Genomic DNA, 22905 nt, shown 5'->3' with positions numbered 1-22905 from the left:
CAGCATGCTTCTTTTTTTTTTTTTTGTAAGCCTGGTCTAGAGCATCTCACCTGCACATTTACAGTTTAGTCACTGGTCAAGGATCTAGGCGGAATTTGGCTCAGATTTTGGGGCTCACCTCCTCTACAGTCCTTTTGCTTCTGGGGTTTCCCTTTTAAATTTCCAGCCGCTCTCCACTACCAAACCCTGTCCTCTGACACTTCAGTTGCCATCCAAGCTGGACATAAATTGAGGAATGCACTCAGTCAAAAAGCAAATTTGCACATCTCACACAGTGCACTTCTGTCATTCAGGGGTAGACTCTTCTCTGGACTCTGCCAGTTTTATGTGTTAGGTCCCCCCTAAGTCTCCTCTATATGCATGTGTATTTTAGCAGTCATGCAAAGGTTTGGGCAGAATTTATGTTCATATTTTGGTTTCACCCCTCATGGCACTCTCTCACTTCCAGGATTTCTGCTCTTAAATTTCCAGCTGCTTTACCAGCCCTGAACTCTGTCCTCTGTCTATTTTGAGCCAGTATGGCTATGGTTTTTTGCCTTTGGAACTGGTGGATGCTGTGGGGCTGGGAAAGACTTTCAGGCAAAGACCACAAAATCATAATTTTTATCCATTGCAGTTGAAGTATTTTAAGGGTAAATTCTCCTCTAGTTTTTGCCTGCTTTTCTTCACTTTTCAGTGTCTTCAAATAGTTGTTCTTTGGTTTATATTTTGTTCAGATTTTATAGTTGTTAATTTTGTTATATTTTATAGTGGAATAACCAGCCTGACAAATTAAGTTGAACTCTGGAAGCAGGACTCACACATATATATTTAAGAGAACATTTATAAGAAAATTCTTTACTCAATTTTTTTGTGGTCACAAGGATTTGCATAATCTAAATGTCCTTAACTAGGGAAATGGATATGTTAAATGTTCTAAACAGACACTCTGGAACACTAAACAGACATCAGAGGCAAATAAGCCTAGATCCTAGGGGTGCAGTACTGAATAAAACAGATCAAGTCCTTGCTGTCTTGGAACTTACATTCTAGTGTGAAGAAATACGCACTAATCATATAAACAAATAAATATGCAATTTAAAAGGTGATGATAAGTTCCTTGAAGAAAAACTAAGTGTGGTATGGCAGTAGAGAGGGGGACTATAAAAACTGACTTTTCAACAGAGATTTGAATGAAGTGCCTAAGTGAGCCAGGTAGATATCATGGAAATAACATTCCGCATAGATGCACAATGACCCGGAGGCAGGGAGGCATGCTGAGAATATTCAAGAAATAGCAAGATAGACGGTATTTCTGAAAAGGCATCAGTAAAGGGAGTGAATGTTAGATAACTGGAATCCAGAAAACACAGGGCCTCTTAGGAAACAGTAAGAATTCTGGACTATGTTATGAGTGAGATGGGAAGCCATTAGAGCATCTGAAGAGGAGGAAGAGTGAGTTAAAGGTACATATAGCAACATGCACAGCACTTAAAAGCACTGTGGTGAGAAAAGATTTATAGGAAAATATCATTTATGTTCACTCCTGAGCATTGCTGCAAAAGTCCTAGACAAAATATTACCAAAATGATTTTAGCAATGTATAAAGAGAATAATAATCAACTAAGGTGATTTTATTCTAAAAATTCAAAGTTGATTTCACACATGAAAATGAATCTATTACTTGCTACACTGAAAATTAAATATACATATATGATCATCTCAATTCAGCAGTATTTGACAAAATTCGAAGTCCAATTCATGATAAAAATAATAGCAAACAGAAAAGCCTATCATTAACCTGATAACCACTAATCAGAACCTCAATGCAAATATCATACCCAATGATGAAATACTGAAAGCTTTTCTTTCAAGTTTAAGAATGAGATAAGGACTTCCACCAACATCACTTCCCCTGAACATAGTAAGAGACCTTCTGGGTTGTTCACAGCATTATTTGCAGGGACCACAAGCTGGATGTTAGGCAGTTCACCAACCTTGTTTGTCTTCCCCCTGAGCACACAATAGGAGTACACTTTCTCACCAACTACAGAGTTCTACATGGAGAACTCTACAAGGAGACTTGTTTTGGCCAATTACATAGGGGCAAAAAGGGCTGAAACTTTGGGTGCCAGGGAGTGATTTCCCACGTTCCCTTTTCTTTCCTAGTGATTTTGGAAGCATGCATTGCATTAGCTAGGGTTCCTGAGTGACTATGAACAGTCCCTGCCTCTAGCAATAGTAAGAAATTATCTTCTGTGGAGTTAAGACATTAACATTCTGGATTTTAATTTCCTGCAGCATGGCACAGCCCATTCTGATTGATATACAACTCAAATTTACCTAAACAATTGAATTAATCAATCATGGTTTACAATCGTAATTTACTTACAGAACAGGATACTTCTATAGTAATAACAGTGAATGAAATTCATTTGTACTCGACAACATGGATGAGTCCCATAAACTTAATGTTGAGTGAAAAAGCCAGACACATGAAAATACATACTATTTAGGTGTACACACTTTAAAAAGGGTCTGAGCACCCAATTCCACCATGGGAGAAAGCCCCCACACCAATAAACAATTCTCTGAGACACCAGCAGGATGTTCTACAACTTATCTTAATTCTAACACTAACTGCCCTGAGACAGCATTAGATTCCACAGACTCAGCGCTCAGTCCTACATGACTGCTCTCCTCCCGCACTTCAAATGCTAGTCCCAAGTCCAAGTTGTCACAGAACTTGGAAAAAGTTTATTTACATTTGCCAGCTTATTATAAAAGGACATAGTAAAGAATACAGCTGAACGTCCAGGTGGAAAAGATGCACAGGGCAACCCCTCAATCCCAGGTGATTTGGGGGCATTCCAAAAGTCATCTCATTAACCTAACAAAAGACCGGTTCCAGCTCTCATCACTTAGGAAACCCCAAGGGTTTTAGAAGCTCTGTGCTAGAAATGGGAGGACCAAATATGTATTCTTTATTATGAATCACAATATCACAATGCTTAACCAGTAAGACCACAAAGGAATGCAAGGAAATTGTCACGAGAGTCAGGATGGTGGTAACTCTGTATGGTTGAGAGAAACAAGTGGTTGATGTTTGGGAGGTAGCATAAAAGGTTTTTGGGGGCGGAGGCTTTCTCAATTTGGATGGTGGTTGCAATGGGGCTGGCCTATGATAAAACCATGGGTCAAACATTTTGGTTTCATTTACTTTTTCATATGGGTATGTGTTTTGCTTACTTTTCCGATGTGTTCAACTAAGAATAATTTTAAAAAAGATCAATAGTTGCTGTAACAACGAACCCTCAAGTGTGTAATGGTTCATCTATAAAGAAAATGACTTCTCACTCAGGTGAAGTCCCAAACAGGTGGCTCTCCTCCAAGTGTTGTTCAGGGATCTATGCTCCCTCCATCTTTTGGCTCCATCATGTTTGACATGTACCTTTCAAGGTCATATGTATGGGCAAATGCATCAAGTTGGCCAAAGTGGATTGACATGGGGACTAATGTGTAGCAAAATATAAGGACCCAAGTATGCAAGTAGCATACCTTAGTTCCACTACCATCCAACTGGCCAAATTCAATCACGTAGCCACACGAAAGTATAAGGGGAGCTGGAAAACAGAGTCCAGCTAATTTCCCAGGAAGAAGAAAATGGGTGTGAGGAACAGCTGCCAAGTCCCTGCCACAACATATATACACCAAAACCATGCACGTTGCTAACATACGTATCTAGGGACACACAACAAAAATATTGTGGGAGTGAGGAAAAAAGAGCAAATAAGTAATAAAGGAAACAAATAACAGAACAGGAGAGAGGGCTTTCATGGGCCAATCCAAAACAGGGCCACAAATTTAGGATTAACTCAATTCTCAGCATCAACCTATGTGGCAACAAAAAAACACAAAAAAAGTCCAGCAGCCACGGTGCCAGCAGTGCCATCCTAACCAGACTCTCTGAAGTGTGACCTTAGGTTTTGCAGTTGGTCCGTGTTTGTTTTCTAAGCCTCACTCCCCGGACTTCTCATGAGTTCTGTTAATTACTTAACTGATATCCTCCCAGTACATTTTTTTCTTAACCACACTTTGTTATAGTGTCACAGAGTAAGTTGTATTTTGCCTGTTGAACCTCCGTCCCATGTTGAACTTGAGCCATTACAGTGGGAATCCTTACTTTGTCCTTGGCCTCAAGGGGAACGCTGCTACAGAAAGCCCAACATCTAGATAAACCTGCTCTCCAGCAGCAACAGCCAAGCAGCAGGAAGATGCCCCTTGGCTCCCAAACCTCAGATGAGCGCATCTAATTGGTGGAACATAGTTTTTACTCAGAACCCCAGCTCCAGGGATTTTAATTTCTCCAGGTAGCAAAGAATTTGAAGCAACCAAGTGAATGGATACATTTACTCTGGTGGATGTATACCCTGAACACTCCACGGTGACCCACCGCTGACAGAAGCAACAAAGTATGCATAAGAGCAGCTACTGGAGTGTATCCCTTATTTTCCTATTTTCTTAGGGCTCCTGGCCTCTACAGATCTCCCTCCACCCCCACTCCCCACCCCCTTACACACACTCTTTGTGTTGCTGCAGCTGGGAGTCTGCAAACTCTATTCCCCAGAATCTACTGCCAGCTGGTTCCATTAGTTCCTGTCAATGGGATGTCCTAAAGGGAACCTGAAAGTGAGAGGGGAGGAAGGCCCTTTGTCCCTGTTTTCCAGCTGATGTCTCATTACTTCAGCTGCAGGCAGCTGGCTCCAGCTATTAGCTGCTTCTGCACTCAGCAGCAGCTTTGCCGCATTTGTCAGATTGTAGAAGCAGACAGGCAGTCACTCCCTTCCTCAGAGGTCCAAGCACTAGGTATGTAGAAGGAGCTTCCCCCACAAAGATGTGAGTATCAGTCAAAAGGGGGTCTTTCTCTGAGCTCCTAATTTCTGGTGATTACACCACTTCTTCCTGTTTGTTTTCCCAGGACTTGGGATGCTCTCGGAATTCTCCAGTTAATTTTTGAATTACATCAGCAACTTTGACCTATTCTTTCATCCTTCCAACACTTGGAATCAATTCTCAATAAATGCCCTTTACTTGAAATGCTTTGCATTTTCCCGACAGGGCTCCGATTGATACGTGAATGGATACTAAAAACAGAGCTGAGGGAGGGAGGGAAAGTAAGAATACATTGTCAGTAATACTCTATATAAATAAAGCAGTTCACGTTTTCTTTTTTTTTTAATTTTTTTAACGTTTTTTTAATTTATTTTTGAGACAGAGAGAGACAGAGCATGAGTGGGGGAGGGTAAGAGAGAGAGAGGGAGACACAGAATCCTAAACAGGCTCCAGGCTCTGCACTATCAGCACAGAGCCCGACGCGGGAATCAAACTCAGGACCGTGAGATCATGACCTGAGCCGAAGTTGGACGCTCAACCGACTGAGCCACCCAGGCGCCCCACAGTTCACGTTTTCTAAGAATATGTACATAAGAAAGAAGATGTTAAATGAGTTTTTCAGTCGTCTAAGACCTTTGGATAATACACCAAGACTGAAGACCATAGGTAATAGGCACTGACACATTCTAAATAAAGATACTGGATACATCCACATAGGATTTATTCTAAGAAAATAAAGCTGATCCAGAGACCATCAAACTTTCTACTGTATATGAAGTGAGAAATGAAAGATGCATTGATGGGAATTTTTTTTAGGAATAGAGAACTTTTCCCCCCTGAAAGGCATCCTAAATCAAGTGAGGAGGGCTCTAATAGAACCATTTATAGTAGTTCTGTGTCTCCACGAGGGGGACAAGCTTTACATTCATTCAGATTACATTCTCGAGCTAGAGGCTTGCCACACTCAGGAACTTAATAGAGCCATCTGTATATGGCCACTGAGGTGGGGCCTGGGGCAGAGGCCTCTTGGGAGTTAATACAACCTGAATCACTTATGAGGGTTTGGAGCCATATGCATATAGAGATTGGTGCTTCTCACATGGAGAAGTCAGTCAGGCTGGCTGAGGCAAGCAAGGGGAGAGGGGTCAGCTGCCGACTGCGCTGCACTGCCAGTGTTGGTGGGAAAAATATGCATGAGTTTCTGGTGGGCTCCCTGAAAGGGAACCAATCTTGAAGTGTTTGTTGGAAACTATCCCAGGTCCCCTCCCCCTGTGCCAGGGATAGGGATGTTAGCATTAGGAGGCTATGGATTCATGGACAGGGGCAGAAGCTGAAGAGCTGAGGGGGAGTGTGGGCTGTGTATAATAAGCAGCAAAGCCAGCCAGTGCACAAGTCCCTACTGGGGGGCTCCAAAGAACCCCAATACCCCACATGAGAGCCAACATTTAAAGAAGTGCCTGTCTTAGTAGAGCACACTGATGGTGTTTACCTTTTTCTCCTCTAGTGTGTCCTCCCCATCCCAATCCTAAGTGACAGAGGAGGTAACGAATGAAATAAAGACCATGCTTCCCCACCCCACTGGGCTGGAGGAAGAATAGCTTCAAACTGGGTAAGTTGCTAATAGATCACTGAGGTGTGGGAAGGGGTGTGGGAGACAAATATATTTAAAAATGTTAATATTTTAGGGGCACCTGACGGCTCAGTTGGTAGAGCATGTGACTCTTAATCTCAGGGTCTTGAGTTCAAGCTCCACACTGGGTATGAAGCCTACTTAATATAAAATTCAAAAAAATAAAGATAGAAAAGAAAATGTTAATATTTTAAATTGGCCTCAATTATGTTGTAGGGAATAATGAAACATATTTATACCAGAGTATTAATAACATAGGACCCTTGAAGTAAAGCCAAAAAGGTAGGGGCTGTGGCAATCAACAAGACTCGCAAGAAGTGTAACAGTAAGTAGGGTGTCCCCGACTAATCAAGAACACATCATCTTGTAACCATTAGAATCAAGACACCAAGAGCAACAAAGACCTAAAACTTAACATCCTTGAATTCCTAAACCACTGACAGCAGCCATCTACCTTCAGGTTTCTAAGTATAGTAGAAGAAAAAAATCTAATTTGTTTAGGACATTCTTCAGTGGGATTTTTTTTTCTGGTCACAATCAAAATGCAACTGATAAAATGAGTATCTCAACTTCCTCACGTGGACGTTTTTTTCTCAATTAAGATTCAAAGTTATAGGATAGGTAGGAGTGTTGACTGGCATCTGGTAAGATAATTACATGTTTGAAGCACCCTGAGGGAAACAAAAAAAGGTTTTGTGGTCAAGAGCAAGGTGGACAGGATGCCCAGAAAAGATATATTAGCCAGAGTACATAATACTAACTTCTGTAACCTTCCCAAAGCTCAGTAACTTAATGCAATAGAGGTTTATTTTTGTTGAAAAGTCCAATGTGGATGTTCTTGGTCAAGCAGATTTCCTCCAAGCAATTGACTCCACAGTCTTTAAAATATATGCTTCAAGCTCACCCAGGAAGGCAGAAGAGGGGATGGGAGAATGTGAAGAAGGCTCATCCACTCTTTAATTGCCTTGGTCTGGTAGTAAAGCATTACTCCTACTTACTTTCCATTGGCGAAGACAATAGCCCTGCCTTGATGCAAGGAGCTAGGAAACATAGTTAACTATGTGTCCATAAAAAGGACATTTTGGTGAGCATCTAGCCAGTTTCTTCCAAAGAAGAAACGGGGATTTGGTGTGAAGATCTGGAAGACGAAAATGAGCTCATCACAAAAAGTACTGTAAAAAGATAGAGCAGCATGTGTAAAGACCCAGCAGGAATGGCTTGGAATGCAAGAGGAATGAAAAGAAAGCGTGCGTGGCTGGAGTCTTGTGAGGAAGGAGTGGGTTAAGATGCAGTTGGAGAGCAAGGCCTGAGCAAGATCACACAGGGCCTGGGAGCGAGTCTGTCTTTTGTTCTCAGAGCACTGAGAACCCAGTGATTGAAGGATTTTAAGCAGAGAAATGACATATCTGATTTACATTTTAAAAACATCACTTGGCTGTGTGGGAAACAAATTGCTTTGGGGGCAGGAGTGATGGAATTAGACCAATAAGGCAATTGCTACAGTAGTTGAATATCCTAGAAACAGGTGGCCAGTCTGAGAAGTCATCTGGGAAGGAGGGCCACCTGGGGATAAAAAAAAACACTATTGTGGGTCTCTGTGAAAAGCTGTAAAGGGCTCTGTGCATTTATGTAAATGGCTGAGTGTTTGGAGCTAAGCTGTGTCTCTGCCAAGATCATGTTGTTTCCTTTGGAACCGTGTTCCGTAGGACTGTGTTACAGGAACAAGAGCTGGAGCACACCAAAAACTGCAGCAGCAAGAAACCTCTCAAAGGCATGCTGAACAAGCACAAGACACAGACTGCCATCCAAACCCAAGCTTATTCTTGTCTCTCACCACCCCTCCAAAGCATTTTCATTTGGGGACACTCTTTCCCTGCTGTGGAGGTAAGCTGCAGCAAGCCCGTGACTTTTCAGCTTATTCTTAGTTAACGGTCTTACGCGATCTCAAGCAATTAGAATATCTAACCCTAGGTAACTGTAAATAATGTGCACCCACTTGGAGCTTTAACCACCTTCCCCTCCCAGCTCTGCCCCATCTACTATGTCTCAATGAGCCTGAGCTGGGGAGAAGAGGAATAATAGGAATAATCTGTGTGTTCTCTGCTCTTCTCACCTCCTCTTCATCTCAAGCAATTAGGATATCTAACCCTAGGTAACAATAAATAATGTGCACCCACTGGAGCTTTAACCGTCTTCCCCTCCCAGCTCTGCCCCACTTACTCTGTCTCAAGGAGGCTGAGTTGGGGAGGAGACTAATCTGTGTGCTCTCGGCTCTTCTCACCTCCTCTCTACCTAATAGCTGCAGAGAAGGAAGGGTTGAGAAAGGGGATAAAGTTCCTGCTGGACTAGGCGATTCTGTGCCTGAGGGGCTTGGCAGATATTTACTTATTTATTCAAATTTTTAAATGTTTATTTTTGAGGGAGAAACACACAGAGACAAGCAGGGGAGGGGCAGAGAAAGGGAGACACAGAATCCGAAGCAGGCTCCAGGCTCCAAGCTGTCAGCACAGAGCCTGATGCAAGGCTCAAGCTCACGAATACTGAGATCATGACCTGAGCCGCAGTCAGCCGTTTAACCGACTGAGCCACCCAGCCACCCAGGTGGCTGAGATACCCAGCCACCCAGGTATCTGGGTATCCGGATACTTAAAGGGGATATCCCAGCTATCCCCTTGACCCTGGAGGGGTCACATATTAGGGGGTGGAGCATTAGTGGGTGGTCTCCAGCAACTCCCTCAGCCCACATGGCATACACCTACCTTCTTTGCGCTGAGGTCTCCTTGCCTCCTCAAATGGTCCTACTGGACAGGGCCCAAGACCACCCCATGCTTCCCTCTCTCTTGCAAGGTGCACAGGATGCACATGCATCGCTTGCTACGGCAACTTCTGGGAACACAGGCCTGCAAAAGCTGCAGCACTCCCCTGGCCCCACCACTGAAGCAGTCAGTGAGCTCTGCTTGCCCTCTACATTCCCAGGGCAGGAGTCAGACTCCAAGTTCATCATTCCTCAGCAGGCCCAAAGAATAAATACCTCAAGCTTCCTGAATGGTCCCAGTGGAGTCCACAGTCAGAGCTGAGGTGACGGGGCGGGTCCTGACAGTCCAGCTGTGCTGTCTCACAATAAGCTCTCTACACAGCAATCCTGCATGGTCTCTTCCCACACATCCTCTTTCTGACCCTGAACCAAAAGCATGCAATTAATACCACCAGCAAGCATACTCTATTTCCCCCATTTGTTCATTCCCTCTTACTCTCTTAAGGATATTCATGTTCTCCTCACCTCACAACTCCAACCTGTTCACTGCTATTCTCAACCCTACTTCCTGCTTCACTGTGAAAAACCAAAGCAATCAGAATAGCACTTCTCAAACCCTACCCTGATCTTCTAAATCAGAAATTGGGGGACGGCTTGGCAATCTGCATTATACTAAGACTTCCAGGTGATTCTAACACTGCCTTGGGTGGTACAGCAACTCCTACCACTTATCTCTTACTACTCTTGCCTTTCCTTTAATGTGTTCTCAAATTATTCCTTAAACTAGTTTGTTCTTTGAAGACCTAGCATGCTGTTATTTCTTAAGAAAATATACACTGTTGTCTCTTTTCAGTCTAGGCTTTCAACATTAAACACTGAAGCCCAGGAACTTGGGCTTGCATAAGAGCTTCTCCTGAAGCTGATGATGGAGCTGGGAGGCCCCAGTTCAGGCTCAGGGGAGTCCTGCTTTCAGAATCAGAGCAACTGATGGAGACACTAGTGGGGCTGGGCTGAGTTATGGGAGGCCCAAGGCCTGAATCAGACCCAAAGAGAGATTTACTCGGGTGGATGGAACAGGACTAGGCAAAGGAAGAATCCAAATTCTTTTCTGGGAGAAAAACAGAAAAAGGAGAAAGGTGTCCCAGCTGTCCTGCTGAGCATAATGAAAACAGGGAAAATTAACCAAGATTTAGGAATATAAACATTCGGGAAATAATACAGACAGGTAAGCTATTAGAGGTGATGTGTGTCCCACAGTGAGATGACTACTACTCCCACACTTTCCTTGGATTTTTTAATTTATTTTGAGATAGAGAAAGCACATGCAGAGGGACAGAGAGAGAGGGAGAGAGAGAATCCCAAGAAGGCTCCATGCTGTCAGCGCAGAGCCCTACATGGGGCTCAATCTCACGAACCGTGAGATCACGACCTGAGCTAAAATCAAGAGTCAGACACATAGCCAACTGAGCCACCCAAGCGCCCTTCCTTGGATTTGATGGCCTGCCTCCCCTTTACCCCAGGAGGCTCCTGCCCTATGGAGCTTTTATAATCGTCATTTCCCCAGTAATCTACAGTGAATCCTGACAAGCTGGAGAGGACTATGAGGGTGTCAGCCAGCTCCACTAACCAGCCTCACATCACCCCCACAATGGAAGTCTCTCTAGTAGGCAGTCCAAACCCCCTGGACTTCTGAAATTCATGCCATCTAGCTTCCCTGTCATTTCATCTGCAGATCTCTGGGATCTGCCCCCTCCCTCAAGAGGTTGGCACTTGTTCCATACCAACTTCTACCATCATCCTGGAGAACTTTAAAGTCCATGCAGACAAGACCTCCCCACAATACCAGAGCCCTCAGTCCATTATCTGAGGGGCAACCTGCCTCACATGCCTCTCAGGCACTGACCCATGTGGCTTTAGACTCAGCCACCGCCTAAAGCTGCTGGGCCTCGGACATTAATTACTCAAGCATTCCGATTTCTGACCATTGCCTCCCGTCTGCCCAGGTGGCCTGTTTAATGACTCCCAGTGCAACAACCCACTCATGTCTTCACTCTCCTACCTCTTCTACAAAATTCCACAGTCCAGCATAGCAATGTTACTTCTGAATAGTGTGAAATGCCTTTGCTTACTTTCAAATTGTTTTTTAAACTGAAAAAAAAAAAAATTGTTTTTAATGTTTATTTATTTTTGAGAGAGATATGTGAGCAGGGAGAGAGAGAAAGAGAGAGAGAGACAGAATCCAAAGCAGGCTCCAGGCTCTGAGTTGTCAGCATAGAGCCTGACGTGGGGCTCAAACTCACAAACCGTGAGATCATGACCTGAGCCAAAGTTGGACTCAACCAACTGAGCCACCAGGTACCTATTTTTTTTTAATTTTTAAACATTTATTTATTTTTGAGAGAGTTTTTTGTTTTTTTTTTTTAATTTTTAATGTTTAAGTTTTTTGTATTTTTTTAACATTTACTTATGTTCACTTTCCTTTCATTTCCACTATATGGCAAAGTTCCAACTCTGGATGATCCCTTAGTACTCATTTTTCCCACAGCTACACCTAGACTCCTGAGTAGGCAGAGATAACTACACCACTGGGCTGGCTGGTGGAACCATAAAGTCATGAATAATCCCATATGAACTCACACAGGCCCTCAGTGTTATTCAGTAATCTGTACGCCACTGCAATCTGACTTCACTCTAAATTTTTTTTTAATGTTTGAGAGAGACACAATAGATACGAGCAGGAGAAGGCAGAAGGAGAGGGAGAGAGAGTCCCAAGCGGGCCCTTCACTGTCAGCACAGAGCCTGAAGTGGGTCTCAATCTCACAAACTGTGAGATTATGACCTAAGCCTAAACCAAGAGTCAGACACTTAACTGACTGAGCCACCCAGGCCTCCGATTTTAACAGATCTTGCAACAGCATTTGACAGCTGACAACCTCTCTGTCCCTTCCTTTTGTATTGAAAGCATCCACTCTTCTGGTTTTACTCCTCCATTTCTGGCCTAACCTTCTCATCTTGTCAACCTGCACTCGTCCATTTGCCTTTGCCATCCATTAAATATTCCTCAGTTTTATTCTGAGCCATCTTCTCTTCTCACTACCTTACTCTGGATATCTTACCTATTCCTTTGACTTGAATTACCACCTCTAAACTGCTGATTCCCAAATGCTAGCCAGCTCTCTCCCGGCACTTTTACATCCCTCTTCCAAATGAACACCTAACAAGTACCTGAAACCCAACATTTTGAATGGCAGCACCAGCTCAACTATTTGCTCAAGCGAGAAACCAGAGACTCAGTTCAGATTCCTCTCTCTCACCAGCCTTCAACATTTCCCCTGTTCTACCTGCTCAAGTTCTCCTATCTGCCTATTACTTCCATTGTCCCTAGTCCTCAGTGCCTACATACTGTGCTCTGAACCTGGGTTCTTGCAACACACTACTCTCATCAGTCCCACTCAAACGGATCCTGTCATGCCTTATCACCACCTCAGCAACAAGCTCTGGGAATACAAAAATAAGTATGACTTGAGAAGACTACAGCCTAATGCACAAAGCCACCACAATGCAGTTTAGAGAGCGCAGATGAAGAAATTAATTCTGCTTTGGAAAGGGTGGAGTAGGGAACAGCGAGGCTATTTGGAAGGATGAATAAGACTCTGCCAGTCAGACAAGTATTTGGCAGAGAGAGGAGCACATGGGAAGACACTGTGCGGTATGTGTCGAATGGTTCACAGCCTAGCCTTCAAACATGTCCTCTGGCCGACAGCCTTCCTCAGAGTCTCCATCTCCTCAATGGAGGTACTGACTGGCTCAGAGCACTAGAAGCTGTGTCCCATTGGGCACTCTCCGTTTTTGCTCTTTGAAACAGATAAAGAGGCTATATCTTTATACCTGGATCCACAGCAAATACCCTCTGGGAGAGGCCAAGGGTCTACCATCCCAGTTCATCTTTTTCCAGCGCCAGCCTTCCTTGCCCATAGCCATCCCAAGACATGCTTATCTGGGCCTACTGCAAGGCAGAAACAACAGACAGACCCTTCTGCCAATGGACAGCCCAAACCCCCACCCGACCATGGCACCAACCAGTTGTTATTTATGAAGAGACCCACGTTCCTCACCATCCTCCTCCAAGCACAGCTCAGAATCTTACCAGCAATCCCTAAATACCCTGGGAAGTAAAACCTGTTGAAAGCCCTATCTTGAGCTCTCCCAGAGTCTTCCTCAATCAACAAATTCATTCTTTACTTTTCAACCTCCAACCCTACCTAGGGGAAGATTTTTAGAAAATAGTAAGGCTTACAACATATCACAGCCAGAGCTACAGTTTATTAAGCACCTCCTATGTACTCAGCCCTGGCTTTAGATTTCCTCAGCAGATGGAAAATCAGAAGGGAGTAGAGATGCCAGGGCAGAAAGTCCACGTAGCTCCTGAGAGATGGAAAGAGGAGACAAACCCAGAGATGCCTTGCATTCCAAACCACCTAGTTCCCATGACATTTAGAGGATCCCTAATTCCCAAGCACTCTTGTATTTTCACAATAAACTCCTTATTCTTTAGCTAGCTCAAATGACTTTATGATCTTGGAACCAAGAAGCCTTCAACAGAGCAGGGCCGAACCAGGGGGTTTCATCACACTTCGTTCTTTGGATGGAGGAAGGGATGTACCCGTTCTTGGGTCAGAGCCTGGCTGGATACAGTCTTCAGAGTTCTGAGCCTGGAGTTCGAGACTTGCCTCCCTTTCAAGGGGGCCCCAGAGGTCACCTGCGCTTGTAGAGACATGGCTGAAGTTTCAGGCCTGTGAGTTGAGCCTTGGGACCGACCCGAGGAGGCCCAGTCTTTTCAAAGTCAAACAGGAAGAAGTGGCTGTTGGTAAGATCCTAGGGGCAGAAAAGACCTAGTAAGCTCCAAATCCTCACCCCAGTTCTTCAAAATACTTCTGTCCATGTCCCGCCCTCACTTAGAAAGCTTCCAGGGCTCTCCCATGTGTCATGCCTTCAAGAAGCAAATGTCTGTGTCTGTGCCTATGGCCTCCTTCCCGAACACTATTACTCTAAAAAAGGACCACATGAGACAAAAATAGGGAGACTTCTTGGGGCCCTCACCTTGGAGATGACTTTGAAGCCCAGTTTGGTCACAGCCCCCAGAAAAGTCCGAACATCTTCAAAACGGCTACTGACTTCAGCCACTTTCAGAAGACCCCTGAGAAGGGTAAAAAGTTCTATGTAAATGCACAGACACAGGCATGTGCACATATATATGCATCCGTGTCCTGAGAGCTCCTACCCTGGCTTCAGCACTCTATTTGCCTCCTCTAGGAAGTCCCTGATGTTGGTTCCCATCAGTGAAAGGCAGAACACAGCCACATCCACAGACTCATCCTCCAGAGGCACCTGTGGAGAGTAGGAGTACTATAAAAAGCACACAATATGGGACTCAGAAATCTAACACTGAGTGCTAGTGCCAGACACCAGAATGGGCAGGCAGGGCGGAGAGAGGGAGCATTAGAGATTAGCACACAGAGGCTGGGTCTAGACACAGTTCAGATACAGAGAGGAAGAGGGGTTTACCTGGGCCATGTCACACACAGTGACCCTGGGGTCCAGAGAGGCCAAGTCAAAGCAGTGTACAGGGTTCTGGATACTTGAAGCCAGGCGGCAGTCCCCACAGCCGAAGTCAGCTACCACCAGGGACGCAGGCCTGGGAGTGGAGGGGAGGGATCACTTACTGGTCTAGTCTGAGCCATGACTGACCCACATCGCTTCTCACAGTGCCCAACCCCCATTCACCGCTGGCGAAGATCTCTGGCAATGCGGTCCACTGGCTGCAGTGGCCACTTCTTGACTTGGCTCTGGAAGCCGCGATGGTAGAGGAGAAAGGCCTCAGGGTCTTCCTGGAAGAGACGTTGTGCAGCACTGCTAGGCCCCGAGTATAGCTGTTCGTTGAGGTAACGAAATCGAGCACCATCCAGCCGTTGTGCCATGCGGGCTCGCAGAGCCCCCGCCCGATCCTCATGACTGTGTGGACTGGGGTCAGGAGGCATCTCTGTCTCCTCTGTGGAGACTGTGGCTGGAGCCTGGTCTGGTGGCTGAGGTGGCCGAAACTTATTCTTATGCCTACGTTTATTCTTTTGCCGGTTCCGCCACTGCTTGCGACTCAAGATGTGGGAGGGGTTGGCAGAAGTGGTCCCAGCGCTTGGCTGGGATAGGTCATTTGTATCTCTATTCTTCCAAGCTTTGGGACCTACAGGGAGGGAGATGGGAAAGCATATTTGGGGTAAGATCCCCTGAATTCAGAGGTTTGGCAATCATCCTGGCCATACCCCTATCCTTGAGAAAGGGACTGTTGCCTGCACGAAAGTACTTCTTATTGCCTAATCCCAAACCTAATGGTGGCAGGTAACCTCTGTCATCTATTAGGATACACTGATCCCCCTCCCTGTCCCCCACACATGTACATATCCATTAGTACCTGTTTGGTCATCATTGTCCAGGTGCTGGGCAGGGTTTGAGCGGACCTGTTTCTGGTGTTTCCTCTTCCTTTTCTCTTCTTCAGCAGAGTCACTGGCATTAAAAACCCCTTTGAGGCACTTTTTCTTCCTTTCTACTTCCTTTTCTTCAGAGTCACTGCCAGGTGGGCCCTGTTTCTGACATTTCTTCTTCCTCTTCTTCTCTACTCCAATAGAAACATTGGAAAATGAGGCCTTTTTTGAGTGTTTCTTCTTCCTTTCCACTACCTCCTCCTCAGAGTCACTGCCAGGCAGGCTAGGAGATTGCTGGGGAAGAGCTGCTGCCTCCAGGGCCCGTAACGTGGCCAAGAGCTGACGGTGCTTGGAGCCCTGGGGGAAACAAGGGATGAAAGCAGGGGTGAGGTGAATAGAGGGCAATGGAGAATAAGAAGGGAGAGGTGGAGAGGCATGTAGATTATTCCTAGTCAACTTCACTAGCTTGTCATGAAGCCTGCCAGACCATGAACAACTTTCAAGTCACCATCTCAATCTTTGGGAGGCTGGAGAGCAGAGAAAGCATCCACCTCACTTTCTTCAAATTGCAGATGAGAAAATGGAGCTCCCCCAGGAATGTGGTAAGGCCACAAGCAACAGTTCCAACCTTCAATGTCAGGCTTTTGCCTCCAGCTGGTTATCTTTCTATAAAAGCTAGGGAGGTTTTTGAAAATGAGTAACAGGATCACACGTGTGTATTTAAGATGAGTCTAGCTGTAGATGTAGTGTAGAGAACAAACCTGAAGGCACAAGCTGCCGATGGACAGAGACCAGTGGCATGGATTAAAGCAGTGGGATGAGGGGATGAACAGGAGGGAATAAAGCAGTCCAATTCCATGTTGGAGGTTGAGTGAAAGGTAGGAAGAGCCTGAGGAAGTACAACAGCCTTCACATGTGCAAAGGCTTAAAGGAGGTCTATTGTCTGAGAGGCCTGGACTGAAGTCCTGCTGGGAAGTCCTAGGCCAGGCACTTAGCCTGGAGGTTTTCAGTACCCACTCTGCACCACTTCTTTAGAATGGTAGTGCCAATAATCCTTTATTGTCATTTACTCTTGCTCTTTGCAGTCCAATCTCCACACTGCAACCAATGACTTTCTCAAAATGCAAATCTTAAGAAATCACTCCCCTACTAAATCCATTTCATTGGCCTCTATCCTTAAAATGCGCAGAACTTCTACTCTCCTCTCCAACTTCAAAGGCATACCCTCTTACTCTCTATGCTCCATCCACACGGATCATTGTGTGTGTGACCCTAACAACAGGACATGCTTTCTTGCCTCAGGGCCTCTGCTCGTGCTTTTCCTGTCCAAGAAACCCTCTTCACTTCAGTAACTTCAGTAACTTCACTCAGTCGAATCTTCAGTTGGCCCAGGCGCAACGTCCCCCCCCCCCCCCAACGGAGTGTCCCAGCGCTTGGATCCACCAGGGTAAGCTTCTCCTCCTGAAACAGCTCCCGGTGCCCCTGCAGGGTCACTCACCTTGATTTGCGAGGCTGCGGCAGGCCGAGGCCGTGCCGCTACAGGTTCGAGGCCTGTGGCTACTGGGGCCTCCTCGGCCCACTCCGGCTCTTCGAACATGCGGGTCGGGTGGGCAAAGTCGCGAGAGCCAAGCAGCTCTCCACGTGCAGCGCTGGTCTCCTGTAAACCAACCGCGCGTAGTCGCCGGAACTGAGCCGGAAACCAAAGAGTGCAAGTCTGGGTGGCTAGAGAGGCCGGCGCGGCGCCGAAAACCATCGAGTTTAGGCACTGCTGGCTAGAAGGACAAGGGAGGAGGGAGGGAGAGTTGGGGGCCCGCTCTGGCCCGAGAGGGCCAGGGGCGGGGCTGGGCGGCGGGCGCGGCCGGACGGGAGTTCCCCGGAGAAGGCTCCTTCAGCCCGAGTCCCGGTGAGTGCGAGAGCACCCGTGCCGCTCCCCAAGGCTCGACCCCTGCCAACCCGTCAGCCTTCACTCGGCCAGAATACCGAGTAGGGAAGGAGGGCCACCCCCGGGAAGGACCCCCGATCGCCTCTCACAGGGTATAGGGCGCCTGAACTCCCCCTCCCCCAGCTCTGTTGGCGGGTAGGGTCCCAGTGCTTGCTCGCTGACATCCCTTCAGGGGACTCTACTTCCTAATCACCCCCTACCTCGTTCGGACCCGCCTTTCCTTCGCGCCCAGGGTACACAGTCGGGGATCATCCCGTCTTCCCCAACTCCTTTCCAGACCTCCACTAGCCGGAGAGGCAGCCGGGACCCTCCGCCCCCTACACAAACACTTATCTCTGGTGGGGGACAAAGCTCGGGGTTCACTCCCCTTCCCTGGATCCCTCCAGAGCCCCCAGGCTTCCCCAATCTAGGGGATTCAGCGCCGGGACGCTGCTATGGACGACATTTTCACTCAGTGCCGGGAGGGCAACGCGGTGGCCGTTCGCCTGTGGCTGGACAACACGGAGAACGACCTCAACCAGGGGTGAGCTGAGGTGGCTGGTGGGTGAGAAGAAGGGCAAAGACCTGCTCCTCTCCGCGATGTGGGGTACTCACGTTGGCTGGGGGCAGCTGACTTTCCTACCCAGCATGAAGAGTGCAAAGCACAGCCTGTGGGGGGCAGAGGGTCTCCACAGAGAAAACTGTGTTTCTGCTGACTCTTGACTGCTCCTCAATAAGAGTTTCATAGTCAGAGGCTGCAGAGAGCTTTCCAGTTTCAGTGAGCTGCACTGGCATAAGCTAGGAGGCAAGAGTGTCTGGAAATTGTCTACAGGTCCATATGGCTGCAGGAGAGAACTCTGAGCTTCTGTGGGCTGAAGCATTGGGTATGAGTGGGGAACCACAGGAGATAAGACTGGAAAGGTCTGCTGCAAGGGTCAGCCAGATCATGCAAGGATATTTAGGCCATAATAAGGCCATTTTTCTAAGAACAAGGGTTTAAACCCTTGCTGTGATATGAGATTGTTCATTTAAGTGTCATCTTGGATAACTTTTGAGGAGCAGGTGGCCATGTGGAGGGGGAATTGCTTAGTCCATCCCAGAAGTGGTGTTGCCTTAGACTAGAATGGGGGCAGATGAAAAAGAAAGAAGTGATCGGATTCCTGAAATCTTTAGGATAAAGAATTTATGAGACCTGGTGTGGAGAGTGAGGAAGGTCAAAGATGATGACCAAGGGCTCTGGCTTGGACACTTGGGTGGATTGTGGTTACTTTTACGGAGTTGGACAAGACTGAAGGATGATGAGTGCTGCTCTGATATGTTAGTGACTGTACAGCAAAGTGGAAATGTTGAATAGATTGTTGGCTATGCAGATTTGGATTTAAGGACAGAGATCTGACTTGGAGACACAGATTTGGGAGGTATTAATGTATAGACAATACCTGAAGACACAGGTGTGAAGGAGAGGGGATAAGAAGCCTACAAGACTGAAAAGGAGCCACTGGAGGTTGTATGAGAAACAGGAAAATATGTTAGTTAAGCTCGGACAAGTGAATTTTCAACAAAGGGATAGTGGTCAACAGAATAGGCTGTTGAGAGGTCAATGAACTTAAGCACTTTGAAGTAACTAATGAATTTACAATTAATATATTGGATGATCTTTGTGAAGGCTGTTATACAGGGAAACGGAGGAAGAAACCAGACACCACCAGGTTCCTTCATTTAAAGTACTATGAACACCTCCTGTGCTGGGTTCTAGAGGCCCAGAATCAGACATAATGCCAGCCCTCAAGGCAGCAGCCTGGTGGCAGGTTGAACAGGAGGTGAGGAAATAGAGAAAGTGAATGTAGACAAGGTTGGCTGAGAAAGGAAGGCAAGAAAAGCAGTAGTGGTGTTGATGATTCAGGTTGGTGGTTTTGATTCAGGGTTTTTTTATTTAAAAATTTTATTCCTTCAGGTTGGGAGAGTTTACTATTTAAGTTTGAGAGGTAGGGATCACCTATCATCTTCATCTAGGCTTCACTCATGTTCTCTATGCTATTCCTCCATAATTCCCAGTCACTTTTTCCATTTTTCATATTCTTTTATAATTTCCATAATTCTTTCATAATTCTTCAAAGGGTGCTCTGGTAAAGAGTGAGTACCCTTATTATTTTGTTGGTAGGGTTATAAAGGCTTAGTTGAAGTTGTCCAGTGGAACTTGCATCTTGTAAAACTCTGGTGCCAAAATGTGAAGGGCTGGCATTAGTGAAACTGGAAGGCTTTGGTGCTGGTTTGAGGAGATAGGCTTTGGGGGCCCAAGTAGGCTAAATGCTGGATATGAGGTGAATTCCCTGTACGCCTCCTTGGGATTACAGCCTGTGGCCCTGCGATGACAGGCAACCTGACAGTGAGCAGAACCCTTGTGCCCATACTTTTGCCCTCATGCTCTGGCCTGCTCCTTGCCACAGACTGCAGGAGGCTGATAAACTGGGCACAAATTAAAGAGCTGGGAGGCAAAACTGACTGATAAGTAGAGGATAGTAGTTGCTTCAGAGAAGAGGAGGAGGGGGAAATCCACCTCCCAGGAAACCTTTTGGCTATCTCTAAGTGAGCTGATGAGGGCAGCTGTGGAGGGAAGTCATTAAGTTAAAGGCCACGCCCCACTCTCATCCCGAGGGAGGGGGACATCTGTGTGGCCTGCAGTGGCCAGACCTCTGATCTACTCCAGGCCATGCCCAGAGCCCCCACAAGGGAAGTGACCGCAGCACTAAGGCATCCGGAGGCTGCGGTCCCAGATCACGGACCGCCCCCTGCCCCGCCCCTTGGATCTTCACCGGAGCCCATGCTGGGTACTGTAGGGAATTTCCTTTTATGGCCCCAGGCTGTCAGGCAGACCCAGCTCCCACCAAGTGTTTTTTTCTTTTTGTACAGTTCTTTTACTTTAGAAAAATACATGTCCTTTAGGGGGAAAAATTCTGATCCAGTTTTCTTTCCAAAGAAGCCATTCTCATTTTCCTCTCCTCATTTTCTGGGCCCAGGATTGTTTGAATAGAGGAATCGTGTTTTACCAAACCAAATCCTGGTTTGATAGCTGCCTCATCAGTAATGACCTATCAAAAGAACTTCTCTTTTTCATCATAAACCCTTCCAAAACATTATTTTCATTGCAGTCCATTTTTAGATCTTAAGTTTCAGTACCAGAGCCAATCAGGAAGCTTGCTCCCTTTCCCATGAGTTGTGGCCTTCCTTCTCCAAGACACCCTTCCCTTGCATTAATATGCATTAAACACTTGTCTCTTCTCTCAAGAAGTTCACAGTCTTGCAGACAAGACAGCCCATTCAATTTTTACAATCCAGTACACAAGTGGTATAGGAGGGGGATGTATGAGATGCAGTGGAAACAGAAAGGACTAACAGATGTTGCAAAAGGAATACAGAGGAAACCAAATGAAGAATGGTACCATTTAATGAGAGAAAGGCTCATGGGAGATGATGAAGACAATGAATCATATGGTTTTGTTGGGATTTCAGGTGGTGGTTGGTTGGGTTTGAAGCTCAGGGGAAGGTCTTAATTAGATAGCTTTGGAAGTTGCTGGCATGAATGAGAATCAGTCCTGGAGAGGTAAGGTTTCCGGGAGAGAATATGCAGAATAACTATCAGTTTTTCTTCTGTCAAAGCCTTTGTTCCCATCCCCCCTCCAGATCAATAACCATTGCCCCTTCCTTAAAGGGACGATCATGGCTTCTCCCCCTTGCATTGGGCCTGCCGAGAGGGCCGTTCTGCTGTGGTTGAGATGCTGATCATGCGGGGGGCACGAATCAATGTGATGAACCGTGGGGATGACACCCCCCTGCACCTGGCAGCCAGTCATGGACACCGTGATATTGTGCAGAAGGTATGTATGAATGCTCCCTCTAACCTACATCCTATACATGCCTGGAAGTCAGTCACAAGCACATGTACTCCTCTCTCCTCGCATGGTTCAACCCGTCTGTCATTTGTGTCTTCTGCCTCTTCTACTTGTCCATGGGACCAGCTGCTGCAGTATAAAGCTGACATCAATGCAGTGAATGAGCATGGGAATGTGCCCCTGCACTATGCCTGTTTTTGGGGACAAGATCAGGTCGCAGAGGTGAGTGCTCATGCCCGAAGCCCTGGGATGAGTGGGAAGCAAAGTCTGAGCCTGAATGGGAGATTCTAGAACCTTCAATCCATCCTGTGAGTACTGCTGAATGTGTGGCATTCAGAGTTGATACTACATCTGTATTCATGGTTGGTTGTGACCCTCAGGGAGGCAGCAGGGCCCCTCATCACAACCACCTTTTCATTCTAGGACCTAGTGGCTAACGGGGCCCTTGTCAGCATTTGTAACAAGTATGGAGAGATGCCTGTGGACAAAGCCAAGGCACCCCTGAGAGAGCTCCTCCGAGGTCTGTCCCCCACCCCCAGTTTGTACCCTCTTGTCTTGTCCCCCCACCTATCTCCTCGCCCCATACTACAACTGAAGCGAAAATTGTTTTTCTTCCCCAGAACGGGCAGAGAAGATGGGCCAGAATCTTAACCGTATTCCATACAAGGACACATTCTGGAAGGGGACCACCCGCACTCGGCCCCGTGAGTCAGCTGTAAGGGGAGGGGAGGGGTGGTTGAGGGAATAACCTTGAGCTCCTGGGGCTGGGTTAGGGGGAAGCTTGGGTACCTGACCTGCCCACACTCTCAGGAAATGGGACTCTGAACAAACACTCCGGCATTGACTTCAAACAGCTCAACTTCCTGGCAAAGCTCAACGAGAATCACTCTGGAGAGGTGACCCTGCCCTTCTTGCCCCTCCCTCCCCAACCCCTAACCAATTACCTGCTCTTCACCTGCCTTAAGTTTTTCCTCCGGTAAGTGGACAAGAAACCAGTGGCCTTAGTTAAAGCCTCCTAAACCTTACTTGTCTCTCAGCTATGGAAGGGCCGTTGGCAGGGCAATGACATCGTCGTGAAGGTGCTAAAGGTTCGAGACTGGAGTACAAGGAAGAGCAGGGACTTCAATGAGGAGTGTCCCCGGCTCAGGTGCGGTAGGGCCTAAATGGGAAGCTGCTGGTTCTGAAGAACCCGGAATAGCACCCAAAGGGAGATCTTTTATGCTGATCTCAGCTAGGGATACTCTCCCTCTTCCAGGATTTTCTCGCATCCGAATGTGCTCCCAGTGCTAGGTGCCTGTCAGTCTCCACCTGCTCCACACCCCACCCTCATCACACACTGGATGCCATATGGATCCTTGTAC

General features: G+C 46.6%; 2 protein-coding genes across 4 annotated transcripts in view; one reads left to right on the top strand and one right to left on the bottom strand.

Annotated features, from left to right (window-relative positions):
* Window positions 1–683: 683 nt before the first annotated feature.
* Window positions 684–17450, bottom strand: RRP8 (ribosomal RNA processing 8). Of its 3 annotated transcripts, XR_007462106.1 has the most exons (9): window positions 17232–17450; window positions 15724–16090; window positions 15042–15495; window positions 14823–14952; window positions 14539–14645; window positions 14358–14454; window positions 13921–14132; window positions 9534–9680; window positions 684–8065 (listed from the first exon to the last, which is right to left on the bottom strand). XR_007462106.1 is itself a non-coding variant. In XM_049651022.1 (7 exons), the coding sequence occupies exons 1-7, from the start codon at window positions 17328–17330 to the stop codon at window positions 14013–14015; spliced, it is 1374 nt and encodes a 457-aa protein (XP_049506979.1). In that variant the 5' UTR covers window positions 17331–17450; the 3' UTR covers window positions 13561–14012. The 3 variants fall into 3 exon arrangements, 1 of the variants encoding a protein (XP_049506979.1); XR_007462105.1 differs by having other exon boundaries at window positions 684–9680; XM_049651022.1 differs by lacking the exons at window positions 684–8065; window positions 9534–9680 and having other exon boundaries at window positions 13561–14132.
* A 57-nt stretch (window positions 17451–17507) lies between these two features.
* Window positions 17508–22905, top strand: part of ILK (integrin linked kinase) — a 6462-nt gene continuing 1064 nt past the window's right edge. The window contains 9 exon segments of the mRNA XM_049651042.1: window positions 17508–17636; window positions 18062–18198; window positions 21364–21529; window positions 21671–21766; window positions 21968–22064; window positions 22165–22248; window positions 22355–22440; window positions 22582–22691; window positions 22800–22905. The exon segment at window positions 22800–22905 is cut by the window's right edge and continues 229 nt beyond it. Of these exon segments, the coding sequence (XP_049506999.1) occupies window positions 18110–18198; window positions 21364–21529; window positions 21671–21766; window positions 21968–22064; window positions 22165–22248; window positions 22355–22440; window positions 22582–22691; window positions 22800–22905 (834 nt within the window). The 5' untranslated portion in view covers window positions 17508–17636; window positions 18062–18109.

The sequence above is a fragment of the Panthera uncia genome, chromosome D1 (assembly GCF_023721935.1).
Source record: "Panthera uncia isolate 11264 chromosome D1, Puncia_PCG_1.0, whole genome shotgun sequence".
Lineage (NCBI taxonomy): Eukaryota > Metazoa > Chordata > Mammalia > Carnivora > Felidae > Panthera > Panthera uncia.
Note: the sequence above shows the minus strand (reverse complement) of the source record. Positions and strands in the feature narration are given on the sequence as shown.